Source organism: Triturus cristatus, chromosome 9 (assembly GCF_964204655.1).
Source record: "Triturus cristatus chromosome 9, aTriCri1.1, whole genome shotgun sequence".
NCBI lineage: Eukaryota > Metazoa > Chordata > Amphibia > Caudata > Salamandridae > Triturus > Triturus cristatus.
Genome location: NC_140592.1, coordinates 397,645,717 through 397,662,246, shown reverse-complemented (window position 1 = coordinate 397,662,246; position 16,530 = coordinate 397,645,717). Strand labels below are relative to the sequence as shown.

Sequence of the window (16,530 nt, the reverse complement as noted above, 5' to 3'; positions counted from 1 at the left end):
ACCCTACTGTTGCACCCCCTGGAGTTAGAATAGTAATTTTTACCCCTATACTATCCAACATTTACCCTACTGTTGCACCCCCTGGAGTAAGAATAGTAATTTTTACCCCTATACTATCCAACACTTACCCTACTGTTGCACCCCCTGGAGTAAGAATAGTAATTTTTACCCCTATACTATCCAATACTTACCTTAAATGCAATGTAATAATATGCGTTGTAATGGTATGCATTGTAAAGGTAGTATGCGATGTAATGGAATGCGTTGTAAAGGTAGTTTTTAAAAATGCGTTGTAGTGTCATGCGATGTAATGGAATGCGTTGTAGTGGATGTTGCGTTGTAAAAAATGCGTTGTAAGTGCATGCGTTGTAAAAGTATGAGTTGTAACGACATACATCCCAGGAAAACACTGAAGACGCAGCATAACAGGGTTGAAACCACAATCAGGTACTGAGATGCGCGCAATGAGAACAGAAAGGATGGCAGTGAGTGCAGTCATGCAATTTGGGGCACCCAGGTTTGGGGACCAAAGAGGTGTCCCACCCTGGGGTCTTTAGGCTGGTGGTGCGATCCAGAGGAGGATCAGTGGGGATTGGCTGGGCAAGGCTCGGGTGGAGTTAAGTGGGCCAAAGGGGGAAGGATTTTGGAGACTCGCCCTTTTTCTGGTGATCTGTAAGTTCTGCCGGTATCAGAAGAGACTTTTTTGGGCCAGCCCTCCCTTCCCATAGGTCTTTGCTCTATTCCGTCGGGGAGTGGTATAAGATGTTTTTTAAGGATTATGTTGTGTGCTTGCTTTGTTGGGTATTCCAGGATGGTGGGATGGATTTCTATGATGCTGAGTTAGGACATGCCGCATAGGTGAATGGAGTTTGGAGGCATGAGTGGGCTGGGCATTGCCAGGCGGGCACTTTTCTCAGCTGAGGTGAGGGGGAGATGGTACTGGGATGCATTAGGGGGAGAAGAATGGATGAGGATAAATGCCATGGATGGGGTGCAAGACACGAGACTGGTTATGAAGAATGGTGAAGGTTTTAATGAATGTGTTTATGGTTTGGGTAACGCTTGTGCCTGGTTCGGGGGGGATCTCAGGGTGGCCGTAAACGTGGTTGGGTTTAGGTTATATTTATTTAAATTAGTGAGGAGGGGATTTTAAATTTGTATAAATTACATTGAGAAGTTCAGCTGACAGACCTGTCCTAATAAAGCAACCTTTTTCACTTTACTAATCTCTGATTCATTGCAGCGTTAATTCGCCCTAGGCTACAGCCAGGAATTGAGAACACAAGCAAGCACTAAGAGCACAGACAGGCACCTTCCCTACAGGCAGGATAATATCCTTAAAATACGACTCAGTTTTCATGCTAATTCATTCCATGTGCATGTTCCTCGCTTAATTTATTTTTGCTTGATTTGCAGTTTACATGTAATCTGTTTTTTTCTGGAGAAAAAAACCCTTTTGTCCCTTTTTCTGTCTTGCATCTTCTCAATTTTTTTTCCTTTCTCTGTTTAGAAGAGTTTGCATTTGCACCTTACCTCGGTACTGTATACTGGTGCCAAATCATCCGTATCCCTGCCTCTAATCCCCGCTAACTCACTGCTGGCGAAAAGGCAGTCATTTGGCAAATTCCCCCTCCTGCTAGGAGCACAGTCACTCGACTGAACAAATCACGAGTATTATTGTGCGGTTCCAATTCCTCTTAATTCTAGAAGCTCGAGCAATTGCTGCTGAATGTGTCCGTCATCTTTGTGGGGGAGGGGTGGAAAAACGGTAGTTGAAGAGGTTTAACTTCGGGTTTCCCTATGTAATGAGGGGGAAAAGGGGAAAGGAAGGCTTTGGAGAGGCATCCTCCTGCTCCACAAAGGCTTCCTGTCAGCACAGCTGCTGCAGACGTCCTGCTTAGAGGCCAGCAACACTTCCGGTTTCCACTAACGCTGCCTTGTGGGAGTCCCTGGCTTCCTGCGCTAAAACGAGCTTTGGGAAACCCTGCTCTGTGCCCAGCTTTTCTTGTTTTGATATTCTTGTTTTGCTTGAGAAAAGGAGAAGGTGCAGTTTAAAATAAATGATATTGTGGTGGGGTTCTCCCCAGGCAGGCGCCGTGCCGGAGACTCTCGGCAGCTGACAGGCCTGAAGGCAATTCTAGGCCTGGCTGTCGCCACATCTGTCAGAGAGCCAGATGTGATGGCTTTCGCCTGTCTCCCTGGCCGGCCGCTGGGGCCAGGAGAGGAAGACCAGGGTGTGCAGTGTGTTTTCTGTTGGAAAAAAACACACATGGATGTACCATCCTTACTGCCGCGCGCAGCGCAACACGTGTCACGGCAATGAAAACAAGATTTAGAAAAGAAGAAGGAAAATTCAGGGGCAAGAGGTGTTGACTAAAAAGAAGGCATCATGCAAAATGGGGTTGAGATGAAGATGGTGCGAGAAAAGATTTTCCAAAGAGAAGGACTAAAAGTGGCTGGCCCGAAAAATAGGTAGGACAGTACAAGGATGGGGACATCGGAATTCACCAAAATGCCTGACGCAGCAGAAGTCATCACCCGTATTCATAACTGCTCCCCAGCAGCCATTATATTAGTTGATTCATCAGAGGATCGTCCCTCCCTTAGCTCATCAAAAGCCTTCTATTTCCTGCACAGCTAGGGAGCAGATGGGCCGGGTGGGTTATGAGGGTCAAGAGTGAAAACTAGGTAAAGTTAGCAGTATCCTAGAGCTAGGTTTTTTTTTTCCGGCCGCTGCCTTCCATAGTCCTGAAACCAGACAGAATAAGGGTAGGTCCAGCTGGATCAATGGGCAAATCAATTGTAGAAGGTACCCTTGGCTCCCCTACTGAACGCTCATTTTGACTGTCCCTAGAACAAGATGTCGCTAGAACATGGCCTCATCCTACTAGGACATCATCCAAACTGGGGCTTCAGAAGGGCAGTCTGTTGCAAGAAAGCTTTAATATTCTACATTCAAAGACAAACGTCAGATCAATATCCAAATATGATATGAACAAAAATGGCATTAATCTAAAAACAACATTATTTTGTGAAAAAAAAGACTACATGGCGCATACATTTATTTGAACTACCTCCTAGACAGGGAAAATAGTCTTGCATCTTTACTCGGCCTTCCTTAGGATCTAGATTTTACCACCCCTTACTTTATTTTCATCTGTGATGTATTTCTGGAATAAAAGGTGGGCGTCTTTTAACCAGCCCGCATTGCCGGTGCTAAAAATATCCTCCGCCGAGGTCATCTTCACACCCTTGTGTGCCTTCCTGCATAAAGGCATCAGGCTGCTGGAAGCACAGTTTCTCCCCTGGAGGGAACAGCCCTAGGCAGTGTGTGCATCTCTCCTGATCAGGGTGGTTGAATCTGAGGTGCTTTTAGGAGGCACAGAATTTTTTTTATTTTTTAATTCTGTTTAGTTTTTGGAACCTCATTTTTAGAAAAGCGAGAGGGAATCAAGATTTGGAGAGTCATGCTTTGTGTAAAGATCACAGCATGGCTTTGCCTTGTGGACTTATCAGTGCTCATGAGCATCTTTACAAAGTGCTTGTGGACACATGACCTGCCTCAGGCAGGTCCATCTCTCTGTGGAACAGGAAGACTGTCCCAGTTTCCATACTCCCCCTGCCCCCCACTGGGCACCATATTTAACTCATAAAAAGCTGAAAACATGGGTTGTTAAATATGTAATTCTTGCACATTAGTGTTAGTTTCAAGTTTGATGCTGGGACTAGCAGTATTGTTTTTTTATTTTTTATTTCAGCACCAAGTAGCCACACGTGTGTGCTTCCAAATAAAAATATTGTAAACAAAATAACACCTGCAGTGCACCAGAGAGATGCATTTCAAGCGTGCACATAAATAGTAAACGGGAAGGAAAAAAATAAGTACAGAAAAATTTGTTAATTTTACCTGTGCGATTCGACTGGTCGATCATTGGCTGGACTATCCGCCGCCTAGCGTTGATGAACCTGCAACAGACAGAGAAATCAGGACAAGGGGTTCGCATAAAGAGGTGGAAACTCAGATAGCGCACAGTCCATAACAATGCTAAAATGTCCATTGTAGGGTATAAACGAATAGACTGAAGCAGGATTATCATATATGCACACAAGAATGAATCTCATTTACATCATCAGTATTCATTCACATCATCAGTAATTATCCTGAAATCAGGGGTTTGGTCCTCGTGGGTTTATGCTGGACATCCCGGTTCTACAGCTAACGCCACCTGACAGGACCCCTGCTCTTGATACTAACCTTGGGTTGTGAAAATGGGGCCGAAATGCAATTTCAGGATACATTTTTCAAAACCTGGAGCTTAAAGTTAGCGTTTAGCAACACCTCAGGAAGTCCTTGTCAAGCAAGTGGTGTCATGAGTTCACAATCTGGGTGTGCCAGGTTGTTCTGGCACTCTCTCAAAGAAAGAGGGCAGAAGTTAGTTGTAATAGCCACCTCATGGTCTGCCCTCTAAAAGCTGAGCCGGTTGATCATAGCGGCTTGGAGCGAGCGCTACATTTTCTCATTGTTGCATACGGTTCATTCGTGGGAATCTTGCCGCTAGGCCAGGCCTAAGTGCACTGCTTTCCAAGCTGGAAGCGTACTATCCATGAATATCATTTCTAACACGTCAAAGTACTTGTGTGGACCTTTGGCTCTTCGCAAAAAAGAAAAAATCCAGCATGAACATCAAAAGGTTTTGCTTTGTAGCCAAAAAACGCATGGTTTCCTAGTTTCGCTGGGACGCGCATTGGTGCATGGGCAGTTTAAGGATAGGGATGAAGTGGAAACTTCTTAACACTGTTGGCTAAGAAGGGAGGCCGCACTCCAAAAAGCCCAGTCTGCCACAGATGAGTACACTCCAAGGCCCTGGTGCTGTAATGCCAGAGTATTTGGCCACGTGGTTAAAGCTGTGCTTTGAATTTTGCAATCGGTACTTGAGAATCCTAGCTCCAAAAGACACTACGTCTGATCTTGTTCATTTTCCTGTTTCCAGTGCATCATTTGAGATGGCGGTTGCCGAAGGGGGCATTGGTACTGTTTTTTGGGGAACCAACAGTTATTTTTCCTCATCAGTCATTGACATCGAGCAAGAGAGTGAAAAACACATCAACGGAAAAGGAAGAAAGAATAGGAAGACGGAAAAGGTGTGACAAAGGGAGAAAGCAAGCTAAAGGAGCAGGAAGTGTCTAGTGGCGGAATAAAGAGGCGTGAGGCCATGAATTCAACACCATGCATCCTTAGTATTGGCCGCTCCGGGCACAGAGCAGAGTTTTGGGCACTGGCACCCATCCTTTTACAAACAAAACTGCCTGTTTCCTTGAGTGTCCCTGTTACAATCAGGAACAGTTTTTGTTGAGACATTACCACTGCCATCATGAAATAACACACAAATGTGTAAGGCTGCCTTTGAATCGTGAGGTGCACAGTCGGAAGCACATTAGTTACTTCTTTGCAGGAGTAGTTTTGCAGCTTGAAGAATTTCTGGATTCATAGGCCAGGTTCTTTCATCCTGACACAACCAAAAGGTGGTGGAATCATGCACAGCATGTCAATCCAGAAGGATTCACACCGCAGAACATATTTGCCAGAGTATAAGGGTGCTCTTTTCAGGACCAGACCTGGGCAAGGCAGGAGCCTTGGTGTAGATAAGCTTCAAAGCTTCTGACACAACTGATCAACACATTTCTTAGTTTCATCGTTTCATAAGACTGGGCATTTTCATTCTCCAATCATGGTTGCAAAAATCTCTTCGTTCGTGTGGCTACAATGTAATAATGGTGGACACAGCAGTCAAACCACTGGTATCAGTGTCCATTAGGAACTTGCAACCAGGGCGGTACGGTATGTCTTGGGCTCTGAAGGGTTATACTGTTGAGGTCACTTAAGAGCTTACCCTCTTTGTGGTCCAGAGATTTAAATGACTTAAGGGACCCAAATACAAGCCCAATCGGACGACAGAAAATGGTATTCAGGCCACATATTTGCTCCTTATTTTCTTTTGAGAAGGCATGTAACTGCAGATGTTAACCTCAGTGTGGTCTTCCCTTGGTCATGACTGACACACAACTCTAAACCCTACAGTATCTGTGAGGCAACACTTCCAACACTTCCTGTTTTGCAATGAATAAACCTTAGGCTTCTCTTAATGGTATTTTCTTATGCATATTCTTGTGTTTAGGGATCAAACCTCTTGATCTGCATATTGATCTTGGCCTGGAACGATCAAGCCACGTTTCCCCTCCCAAAAGTTGCTGCATGGTACATGTGTAATGGAAGTGCCTGTGCTTTCTGTTTCACGTCCTCCTCCTCGACCAAGATGATGCTACGCAAAGGCACTGCGATTCTACCAGCCGACCAGACACCTACGGTCACTGTCCCATAACAGTCGCCGTGCTCTGATACCCTCGGGTCCAGCAGACGCTATATAAAACCCAAAAATAATAAATATTCCAGGAAGGAACCAAAGACTTGGGACAGGAGGGGCAGATCATTTATTTCACAAGCCTCCACCCTTCCCTATGTCCCTTCTCCAAGAATACTTTCATAACTTCCGCAAAAGAGTGAGGATCTACACAGAATGCCATGTCCCTCTCCTTGAGGGCCACCTGATGTCTGCTTGTACCAGTCTCGTCTCCAAACTGCACATCGCACTCCTCCCATCAGCAGTGCTCCAAAGCTGCCACACAGCAGGATGTGTGCTTCACACTGTTACATATAGTAATCCCTCCGCAAACTGCACATCGCACTCCTCCCATCAGCAGTGCTCCAAATCTGCCACACAGCAGGACGTGTGCTTCACACCGTTCCATATAGTAAGCCCTCCGCCACCTCACAGAAGCACTATAAATGGATGCGGATAGCTTTGCCCTCAGTTTTTACTTGGATCCAACCCATAGAGATGAACTTTGTTTCCCTTGGCTGTGGCTGAATAGCCTGGTGCTGTTCCTGGGGTGGGCTGGGTCACAGGTCGTCGGAGGGTCCCACACTCTGATCCTGAGCCAAAGTCTGAAGGAGAAGCCCCCGGGCACAGTGGCAGACACGGCACAATGGCACATGATTTACAGGCGGGTGCATGCGGGCACTCTCTGACCTCTCCCTGGTCGGCCCTGCTTCCTCTGCTTGCAGCAGGGTCACTGTGAAGGAGGCAGGCCGGGGGGAGGTGGCAGGCGACCTCCGGCACAGGCAGCCGGGGGCCAGCCAGCCAGGGAGCGGACACCGCTAGAACGCTTTCAGACGGCCTCTCAAGAGGAGCTAGGGGTCACTGAGTAAACATGTGGCGCCCCTGGTCCAGTGCCAACAGGTCAAGTAGAAGGGTGGCCTCGCTGTTCTGTTGTTTCCAAATTTTTCAAGCAAAGCACAGGCCACAACTTTTGTTGAAGTTGCTTCATGTCGCACCAGGTATTGTATTGAAGGTTCAAGTTATGAGACACGAGTCTTTTGGAATAAAACGTTTTTAACTACCAAAGCAGCAAAATAGGGGTGCTCATGGAGGGCAGACCTAATTTCCAACACTACCAAAGCAGCAAAATAGGGGTGCTCATGGAGGGCAGACCTAATTTCCAACACTACCAAAGCAGCAAAATAGGGGTGCTCATGGAGGGCAGACCTAATTTCCAACACTACCAAAGCAGCAAAATAGGGGTGCTCATGGAGGGCAGACCCAATTTCCAACACTACTCAGAATAATTAATATACGTCAAGTGCCCCTTAACTCGGCTGTAACCCAACTCGGTTCTCTTCCTTTTAAGGTTGTGACCACAATGCCTGTATCCCAGGATGCATGCAATGAGGCCCCTTTGGTTTCTCCTCCTCTGACGGTGTGAACATCAGCGCCATGCTCAGGGATGCACACAATTTCTATTCAGGTGCAACGCCTGAGTCTGTGCACAAGACTTGCACAAGCTCTCCTCTGCCTCAGGTGGGAGTAAAAGTCCCATACCTGGGTGTGGACTTAAATCCAGCTCAAATCAGTACTTTAAATGGGCCATTACTGTTCCGTACTGAGTATCGCCACTTTTTTAATTTGAGAGGGAGAATACCTGCACTTCTCAACAAAAACATAACACTTTAAATAGAAGAGTGCCGGCACTTCTCAGAAACAAGCATGCACTCTGTTACAGAGTACCTGCACTTCTATTGTTCCATTTCAAGCACTGACTCAAATAGTCCTCACATGTGAACGAACACGTGTGTGTGTTGGTGTGCACATAGATGTGTTGAGGCTCTTCTTAGCGTTGTACATAAGTCTTGCTGCAGTTGGCCCTACTTTTTAGCGGCAAGTACAGATTCTGGGTGCACACGCCAACCCTGCCTATATTTCTGCACCAAAGTCAGCTGTAACAAGAGTCTTTTACTACTGAGAAAGTCTTTCTCAAGCCTGTTGCGACTCACAGAGGCAGCATCGAGAAGGAGTTAGGTACATGAATCCAACATCACCTACCAGGCCTCCAATGGCGGGTCTGTAGAGGATGGGTGGCCAGACCAGGTACTCCTCAGACTTGGTCAGGTACCACCTTTAATTATGTGACCATCAATGCGTAAAGCATGCCTCAGACCATCTTTGTGCTGAAAGGCCAAAGAACTGCAAATAAGAGATCATTCATACAAAGAACAAAGGACTGTAATGGGGCTCCCCCTACCTCCCCCCCCACACCCGTGCCGCATGTATTTCATTACATTCCTGTAAAACGATAATAAACACTGCATGTAAATGGGATTTCCGCAGCCGTCCATTAAAGCCCAGGCGGCCGCCCTTGGGTACTGACGGCCCGGCTAGACCCATATGTTTTCCGTGGACCGTGAAAAAGGTCAAAGAGAGCGGGCGAGTGGAACAACAGGAAAGCCCGGACTTCCGTGGCAGCTTGGGTGCCGACCTATCAAAGGCGAAGGCCAAAGAGCCGTGGGGGCACGTGCCCGGGAGAGAGAGCTTTATTAGCCTCCTCTCCTTACTGCTAATGCTCGCCTGTGTGGGGCGGCCATGGCTTTCTTGACTGCGGCAATAAAACTTTTATTAACCTTTCCTGGAAGAAAGAACAAGGCCAGGTGATCGGCACGTGCCTGGGTGCCTGTGGTGGCGGTGCTGCCGCGTGCCCACTTCCTGGACGAGCACGTGGCTTCAGTAGCCCTCATCGAGCAGGTCCGGCTTTAGGATGGTGCGGCCGGTGCAGCGGCACCTGGCGCTGACCTCGGGAGAGGCGCCCTGTTCAAAAAGAACTTTTGGTTTTAAAAGCACCTGCTGGTTCCTTGCGTGCCCCGCAGTTTTCATGCAACAATAAAAATGTCAAGATAACGCAGGTGATTCATGTTTCTTCTTCAGAACGATTGAAGTTTTGTCTAGTGGCAGTTCTGACTCATCATAAAGTAGTGCAGGGGGTTAAATATGCCCGCTGCAATAAGGTGTCTATGCAGAACACAGAATGGGAACACTCATTATTTTGTGTAACATTTCCTATAGACTGATTTACGCATGTAGGGTTCATTGCCTCTGTATAATGTGAGTGTGATGTAAAGTGCTCTGACACCCTAGGGTTGGTATGAGCAGCGCTATAATACAAAAGAAATAGCATGCGAGAGAGGGGCTGTGGAGAGATCAATGGCACTGTTGGAAGGTGGTAGTCAGGGAATGTGTGAAGAGAGGTCATTAGGGGGATACTAAAAAAAGATTGTCGATCCAGGTGCCTCTAACTCTAAAGCCGGCCCCCTCATCAGGCCCTCCGAGAGGGGTAAGAAGCACCTTCTCCGGTCTAACCTTTCCTCACACACACACACTACCTCCAGAAGCAGCGGACATCTTCCAGCGACAAATATAACAAGCATTGGCATAGCCAATAGGTCTCGCCTTTGGGACCTTATAAGTGTTTAGCCATGCAATGGTTGCATAACTAAATACTTATGAGGTCCCAAAAGCGAGACCTATTGGCTATGCAAAGCGGCCGTGGGGCCGCGAAAGTGAAAGTGATCGCGATTGCGATCACACATCAAAGCGGCCCTGAAAGTGAAAGTAATCGCGGTAAAAGTGGCGCGCGCGCCTGCGCACATGCACTGTAGCTCTAGGCTGGCCTGGTAGCACTTTTTGGAGCCCTCTCAATAAGTCTCGCCAGACCAGCGCATGCGCTGGGTCAGGCAAGACCTAAAAATAGTACCTAATATGTTAAATACATATATACACACACACACGCGCGCACACGCACACACACACACACACACTATTAGGCCGGATAGTAGGTAAGATTCAACAGTCGTGCAAATTCTGGTGGTCCTTGATAGATTCTGAGTTTGTAAGAGAGCATATTTTTTACCAGGCAGGTGGAAATGATTCCACATCCATGGTGTGGCATATCATTCCAAAGATGACGCCCCGCATGAGGAAGTTGCCGCCACTCCTTGTGGCTGTGCTGAGAGCCCCAAGGAATTCATGGCCGATCGCGTGAGCCTAGCATGTAACTTTGTCGCTGGAAGATGTCCGCTGCTTCTGGAGGTAGTGTGTGTGTGAGGAAAGGTTAGACCGGAGAAGGTGCATATAACTCATGGTAAGGATGTCATCTGTGTGAATTACCTTATCAAATAAAAAAGTTTAAAAACACAGATCACGTAGTACAAAAAATAACATTTAATATGGTTCTATAATGAAATTACAGCCTGATGAAATTTATAGATCGCTTGGCCTTCAGCACATTTATCAATGTAGAAACAAAAACCTTAAATGACATCGAAGACCTATAACTCATGGGCACCCTTGATGTCCCTGCATAAATATATAAAACAATGCTAACATAAGAAGCTGTCTGTCAATGTACTGCATGTAATCATTACAACATGTTAAACTATATTGGTCATAGCATTCACACAAATAAATACATTTAGTACATGCAGGGTGCTCTAGCCTAACACCATTTTGTTTGTTTGAGTGACAGATTCTTTGCCAGACCTACATAGTGGAATCATTACTTGCTGTGCAGAGTCGCCCACTCCCCGATTCTGAGGTCTGAATTCCTCAACTTTCTGCATAATTTGTCATGGCACGTGCCTCCCTTTTTGGGCTACGAATGTGCCCCAAGGAGTCATTCCCTCCCTGGATCTTCCCTCTGTCATCAATGACCATCTGACTCGCCCTTCTGTGCTCAGGAATTACTCCTGGATGGATCTCCCTGGAGGCCACATGGATCATTTCCTTTCTAGATCTCACTGGTGGCTTCAGAATCACTGCCATTCTGGCTCTTCCTTGTGGCCTCCGGAATAACCCTCTTTAGGGATCTCCCTGGAGCCTCCGGAATAACCCCCATGTTAGATATCCCTTGTGGCCTCAGGAATTACCCCCTTTTTGAGTCTTTCTTGTAGCCTTAGGAATACCTCCTTTCTAGATCTCCCTTTAGGCCTCGAGTATTACCCCCTTTCTGAGTCTTTCTTGTAGCCTTAGGAATGAGCTCCTTTCTAGATCTCCCTTGTGGCCTCAGGAATTATCCCCTTTCTGAATCTTTCTTGTAGCCTTAGCAATAAACTCCTTTCTAGATCTCTCTTGTGGCCTCAGAAATTACCCCCTTTCTGAGTCTTTTTTGTAGCCTTAGGAATGAGCTCCTTTCTAGATCTCCCTTGTGGCCTCGGGAATCACCGTCATTCTGAATCTCCCTTGTGGTCTCAGGAATCATCCAGGAATCACCCCCTTTCTGGATCTCCTTTATAGGCCTAGAAATCACCCCCTTTCTGCGAGGGTTGTGAAAGCCGAAGGTTAAGAAGAGATGGAACAAAGCTTCTTACCAGTTGTTGACCTGTAGGATCGTGAGCCCTGTGTCCTGTGCAAGCTGTTTCTTCTGCTCTTCAGAAGGGTAGGGATGCTGAAAGAAAATACACAAGGCATGAGGTAAAAGGAGAACTTAGTCAACAGGGCAATAAGGTTAAAGGAACTTAATGGACAGGAAACATGGAGTAAACTGGACATGTAGTCTAAGAGATATAGGATCATGCGGGCACAAGATACAGGACTGGAAGTGTTTTTAAGTATCTTACAATGGCCAAGAAATGTGGTTGGTTCAATGAGAATCTGGGCATTTTGCAATTTTGCACATTTGATTGATATGCAGTTACACAATGAATTTGATGTTGCTTTCTTTTTAAACTATTCACTTTTATGGTTGTTTTTTTATTTGCCGAATAAAGATTATTATTATTAAACCCATTATTTCATGCTGTTACCTGCTGCCAGTAGTTCTTGCAACTTCACTACCTCTCCATCGTTCCATCGATGCATCTGTCAGTTCACCTAATGACTGTTTTTACTATGTGCCTCACCACTCCACGAGGACACGTGCATCCAACGTTAGCCCCTGTGTTTCCGAGGATGCTCCATCACCAATACTGCATGCTATCAGCCTACGTAACCAGGGGCACGCAAAGGCTGGGGTAGATTGGGTGCTTGGCTAGGACCTTAGGTAAAAGGGGGCCCTCAAATTTTGACACTTTCAATTTTGTTTGGCTTTGATAAAGCTGGAATATTTGCCAAGGCCCTCAAAACAGGGGAAGTGTCTCAGGCCACTTTTGACCTCCGAGGGACTGAATGGGCCAATTAATGTCACACATCTTTGCACTAGTTACCTACTGCTTGGTTTTTTTTAGCTCTTGACCACTGATGCAAACAATGTTGTCTTCACTGCGCAACATTTCCTCAGTGATAGATGCCAGACCGAAGAAAGGACAGGTCAGTCGTATTAGGGGTGGCAGTGCCTGAACTCCCGGTCTCCATTTTCTGTAGGTGCTCAATTCTCCTGAGGTGGAGAACAGCTGCCATGGGTAGAGGTGCCATCTTCAGGTACCTCCAGCATGGCATGACCAACATATTAATAGTCATTGGGCGGCCTGCAACTGGGCTGACCAATGAATGTCTAATACCAAATAATTGCATGGGGCACTGGGAAGCACGGCTGTGGCAGTACAAGGTTTCATAGTGGCTTTTTTTGCACCATTAACGTCCTGTGCTGCGCAACTGGCTGAAACAGCTCCTTGCCAGTCTTCCACCCTTTTTGTCATGGTCTAAGCTGGCCTTGGCGAATCACAGTCACGTAAGGTCTAAATTGGCCAAGTCGATTCACAGGCACAAACAGTTTTATTTCTAAGTGCCGTCTGCAAAAGTGAGTCCCTTTTCCTTAAAAATATATTAAAATGTTAACGGCTGGGCGATTAGTGCCTAGTAGAATGGTCATCTCACCAGTAGGTGGTATAGGTGCGGCACACTGCATGAGAGAAATATTTATTGGAAAATCACACATCAGAAAATATGTGGTCTCGACGTGGGCCTGTAAGGAAACTGGGACATTGTGTGACTGGTCGATGGATGTGAAAGGCAGCAGTGCTGCGCCATAGTAAGTTCACTTCAAAAAAGTTTACTTATTTCTAACTCTGGTTCCGGCACGGAACCACTAGCTGGTCTGGCAATCTCTCATTTTAACAAAGAAATTCAGCACACGGCTTCACTCATTGCAATCAAGTGGTACCATCAGAGGACAGCATGTCACACGAGCACATGGCATTTGTTTTATTTTATGCTTTTACTGACAACATAACACATTGTGGGAGATGTAGTTTTGGTCTTATGTAATTTAATCAATTGGAATGAAGCTACAGTGTAGTGTTTTGTACAAGGAAAGCCTCATATGTGAATCATGGTGTACCCACTAATCAGCAAATAACTGGAGACTTTGTATACCCACAAATGCAGGACCGGGTGCCAGGGCATCAGCAACAAGAAGCCAGTCTGAAATATTTCAGGTTGTCCTACAAGAAGGCTCGCTTTCAAAGCAAAGCCAGACGCACCACTGTAAAGCAGCATATTGAGGGGATAGAAGTTCAAACAGAGTTTTGAACCGTACCAAAAAACTGGGCACCAGGAGCCAGAAAATAAACAAGATTGGACAAAAATGTTCTCCATTAGTTTGCAATCCATCTGGTTCTGTTCCCCTCTCCTTCCTTTCCTTTCCCTTTTTTTGAGAAATCGCATTTTGGGAAAGAAACGTGCTCTTTTTTTGTTACTTCAGATTTGTAACAGATGGCACCAAACGTGAAGGGGTTCTCTGTACTGAGGACCCCAGATTGTGGAACTGTCCTGCTGATAAGGGGGGGCAGGGCCCTTTTGGCCTCCTGGTCTCTTGACTGTCAGTCGCAGTGATGGATGAGGCTAGGGCCTGCCAGTTGAGGCCTCTTCAAAATGGATTCCGCCCCTTGCTTGACAGCCCAGTGACAGATGAGCAGGCCAGCAGCTGGGACTGCTTCCAACACTAGGCTTTGGGAATACACTGCCGAGGACACTAGGCCTAGGCAGCTGCCAGGGGTAACCCCTGGGGCTCTGGCAGGAAATTTAGACCTCTACTGAACACTGTGTGCCTGGAAAAAGGACTGAAGATGGTAAGTCACACCATACTTCGTGGAAAGTTCAAAGCTGCTTCATGGAAAGGTTCAGCTTTTTATGTAGCGCCAACATACCGGCAATTCACAAAATTGTAATTGCACCTAATTTGGCAGCTTTTGAGAGAGGATTATGTAATGTGATGTGTTTACGCTTGATTTTTAGCCAAAAACATATTACATATTGGTAATTGTAGTCACACAATTGTGAAAGGAAAAACAGAAAGTACATTTCTCTGAAAACTGTGTGTAGTGGGATAAAAAGCCAGGACCACAGGAGGACTAGCAGACTTGGAAAAATGATCTGAATAAGGAGATTTGCAATTTGAAGTCCATTTCCCCAATCATGTCAGTTCCTTACATTCAAAATGGCTTCCAGTGCACTGTTGGTGTTGATGTCCACACTTCCCACAGGAAGCATTTGTTTTCCTGAGTCGCTGTACATTGGGGCTGTTATCACACAGTCTCCTGGTGGCTGTGCACACACCCATGACATGCTGTCGCAGAAGCAATGCACGATAGAGGCAGAGGGCATTGTTTGCTACTGTATTTTAATGTTCAGGAGCATTCATGTATGGACCTGCTCCTGAATGCTCCTGCTGTAGAACTGAATAACTAAGGCCCAGAGAAAGCAAGCCAGAAAAGATCACAGGGTGTCTGGGCAGTTCAGACTGGGACTCAAGTCCTGACTCATGGACTACATTTTTAGCAATATATATTCTCAGCAGATAACCTCTAGTGAGAAAAATAAGTTAGGTATTGCAATATTTTTGCATCCAAAACATGAGATAGCTCAGTGGAATAAATATGTTATGGCCCCTGCACAGGGCAGATTATTCTGTACAGATTTATTTTCTGCAGCTAGAACTTGCACTCCTGATTTTAAAAATTAAATACATTTGTCGATTTATGTAGTGCAGCTGATCACCCACAAGGGTATGCAAGCATAGTCCATGGTCACAGGGAGATTACATGATTTGTCCTGAATCACAGAATGCTGAGCTGACGCCGAGACTTGAACCCGGATCCCCAGCTCCCAAGTCCGCAGCGCTAGCCGCTGCACCACATCCTCTGGTATAACGGTGCCATTCTCAGCTAAGTGGTCCACCTAACTTCATGTTATTAAGAACACTGGATCATAATTGTGGGCTTTTTTACATCAACCTAGTGCATTCTGGGTATTGTAGTCTTGATTTACTTTCCTTGAATTAACTAGACTAGCAAACGGAATAGCAATGATTGGCAGGTTAAAAGCCCAGGACTAGGGAGTCCTGTTCTGTCCAGTCTTCATTTTTAGTCAGCTGCACTATCCATGATGGGAAATGGAAGCTCATGGGAAGATATTGTGTTTGAGTCTTTTGAATTAAGTCTTTCCTGAAAGCAAGAAGGTTATGATTCCGTCTCATGTCATCTGTGAGAGAATTCCACAATCTAGGGCTTAGCATAAGAATGATTACTTTGAAAATCAGATTTTATTACACAACACGCAGGCAAATCCAATAATATTCATCACCGTTGTCTTTAATTAAACCAAAACTCTCCTTCACAACTGGCAAAGATAATTTGCGATTAACTTGGTTTCAGGAATTCTAGAATTAGGCGCTCTCTGCCTCGCGCTTTTCGTTGCCTACCTGTGAATTTAAGTTTATGTCTCAGACAAGGAGGTGGGGCAGTGTGGATTGCTTTATAAGTGATACATGAAATCTTGAAATCAACACAGATCACATGGCATGTGCTGTCCTTAATATAATGCAATGTACGCATGCACCCTTTGCACCCTGGTACTTTTAGGCCTACGCTTCGTCATAAAACAACAGCACTACAAGTCCCAAAATGCAGCATGCTGCAGGCTGAAAGGCAGGACTGGCTTTATTTGTCACACATCACATGGAAGTCCTTGGCAGCTACCCAAGCTTCATTGACAGATTCTGCATCCAGTCCCGACACACACATTGCTACATATGAACATCTTGTCCAAGAACCAGCACAATCAAAAGAAACGAGCTGTGAAATTCCTGTACAGCTTCTGTTCCCCAAAATAGCCCCCCGGTGTGCTAGTTCTGTGGTTTCTTGCTGGTATAGGGCACAGACGCCATTTCTGGGCAGAGCCGGGGGAGCGGCCTGCGCAGCGCCTTCGACCG

The 16,530-nt window shown here is 46.0% G+C and overlaps 1 protein-coding gene across 8 annotated transcripts in view; it reads right to left on the bottom strand.

Moving 5' to 3' along the window:
- The window catches only part of LOC146798028 (homeobox protein meis3), a 128,640-nt gene that overhangs the window by 13,498 nt on the left and 98,612 nt on the right, over nucleotides 1-16,530 (bottom strand). For all 8 annotated transcript variants that reach the window (XM_085625260.1, XM_085625261.1, XM_085625256.1 and 5 more), the window contains exons 9-10: nucleotides 11,753-11,829; nucleotides 3,908-3,966 (exon numbers count right to left, since the gene is read on the bottom strand). In XM_085625260.1, coding sequence (XP_085481386.1) covers nucleotides 3,908-3,966; nucleotides 11,753-11,829 — 136 coding nt within the window. The remainder of the gene's footprint in view (nucleotides 1-3,907; nucleotides 3,967-11,752; nucleotides 11,830-16,530) is intronic.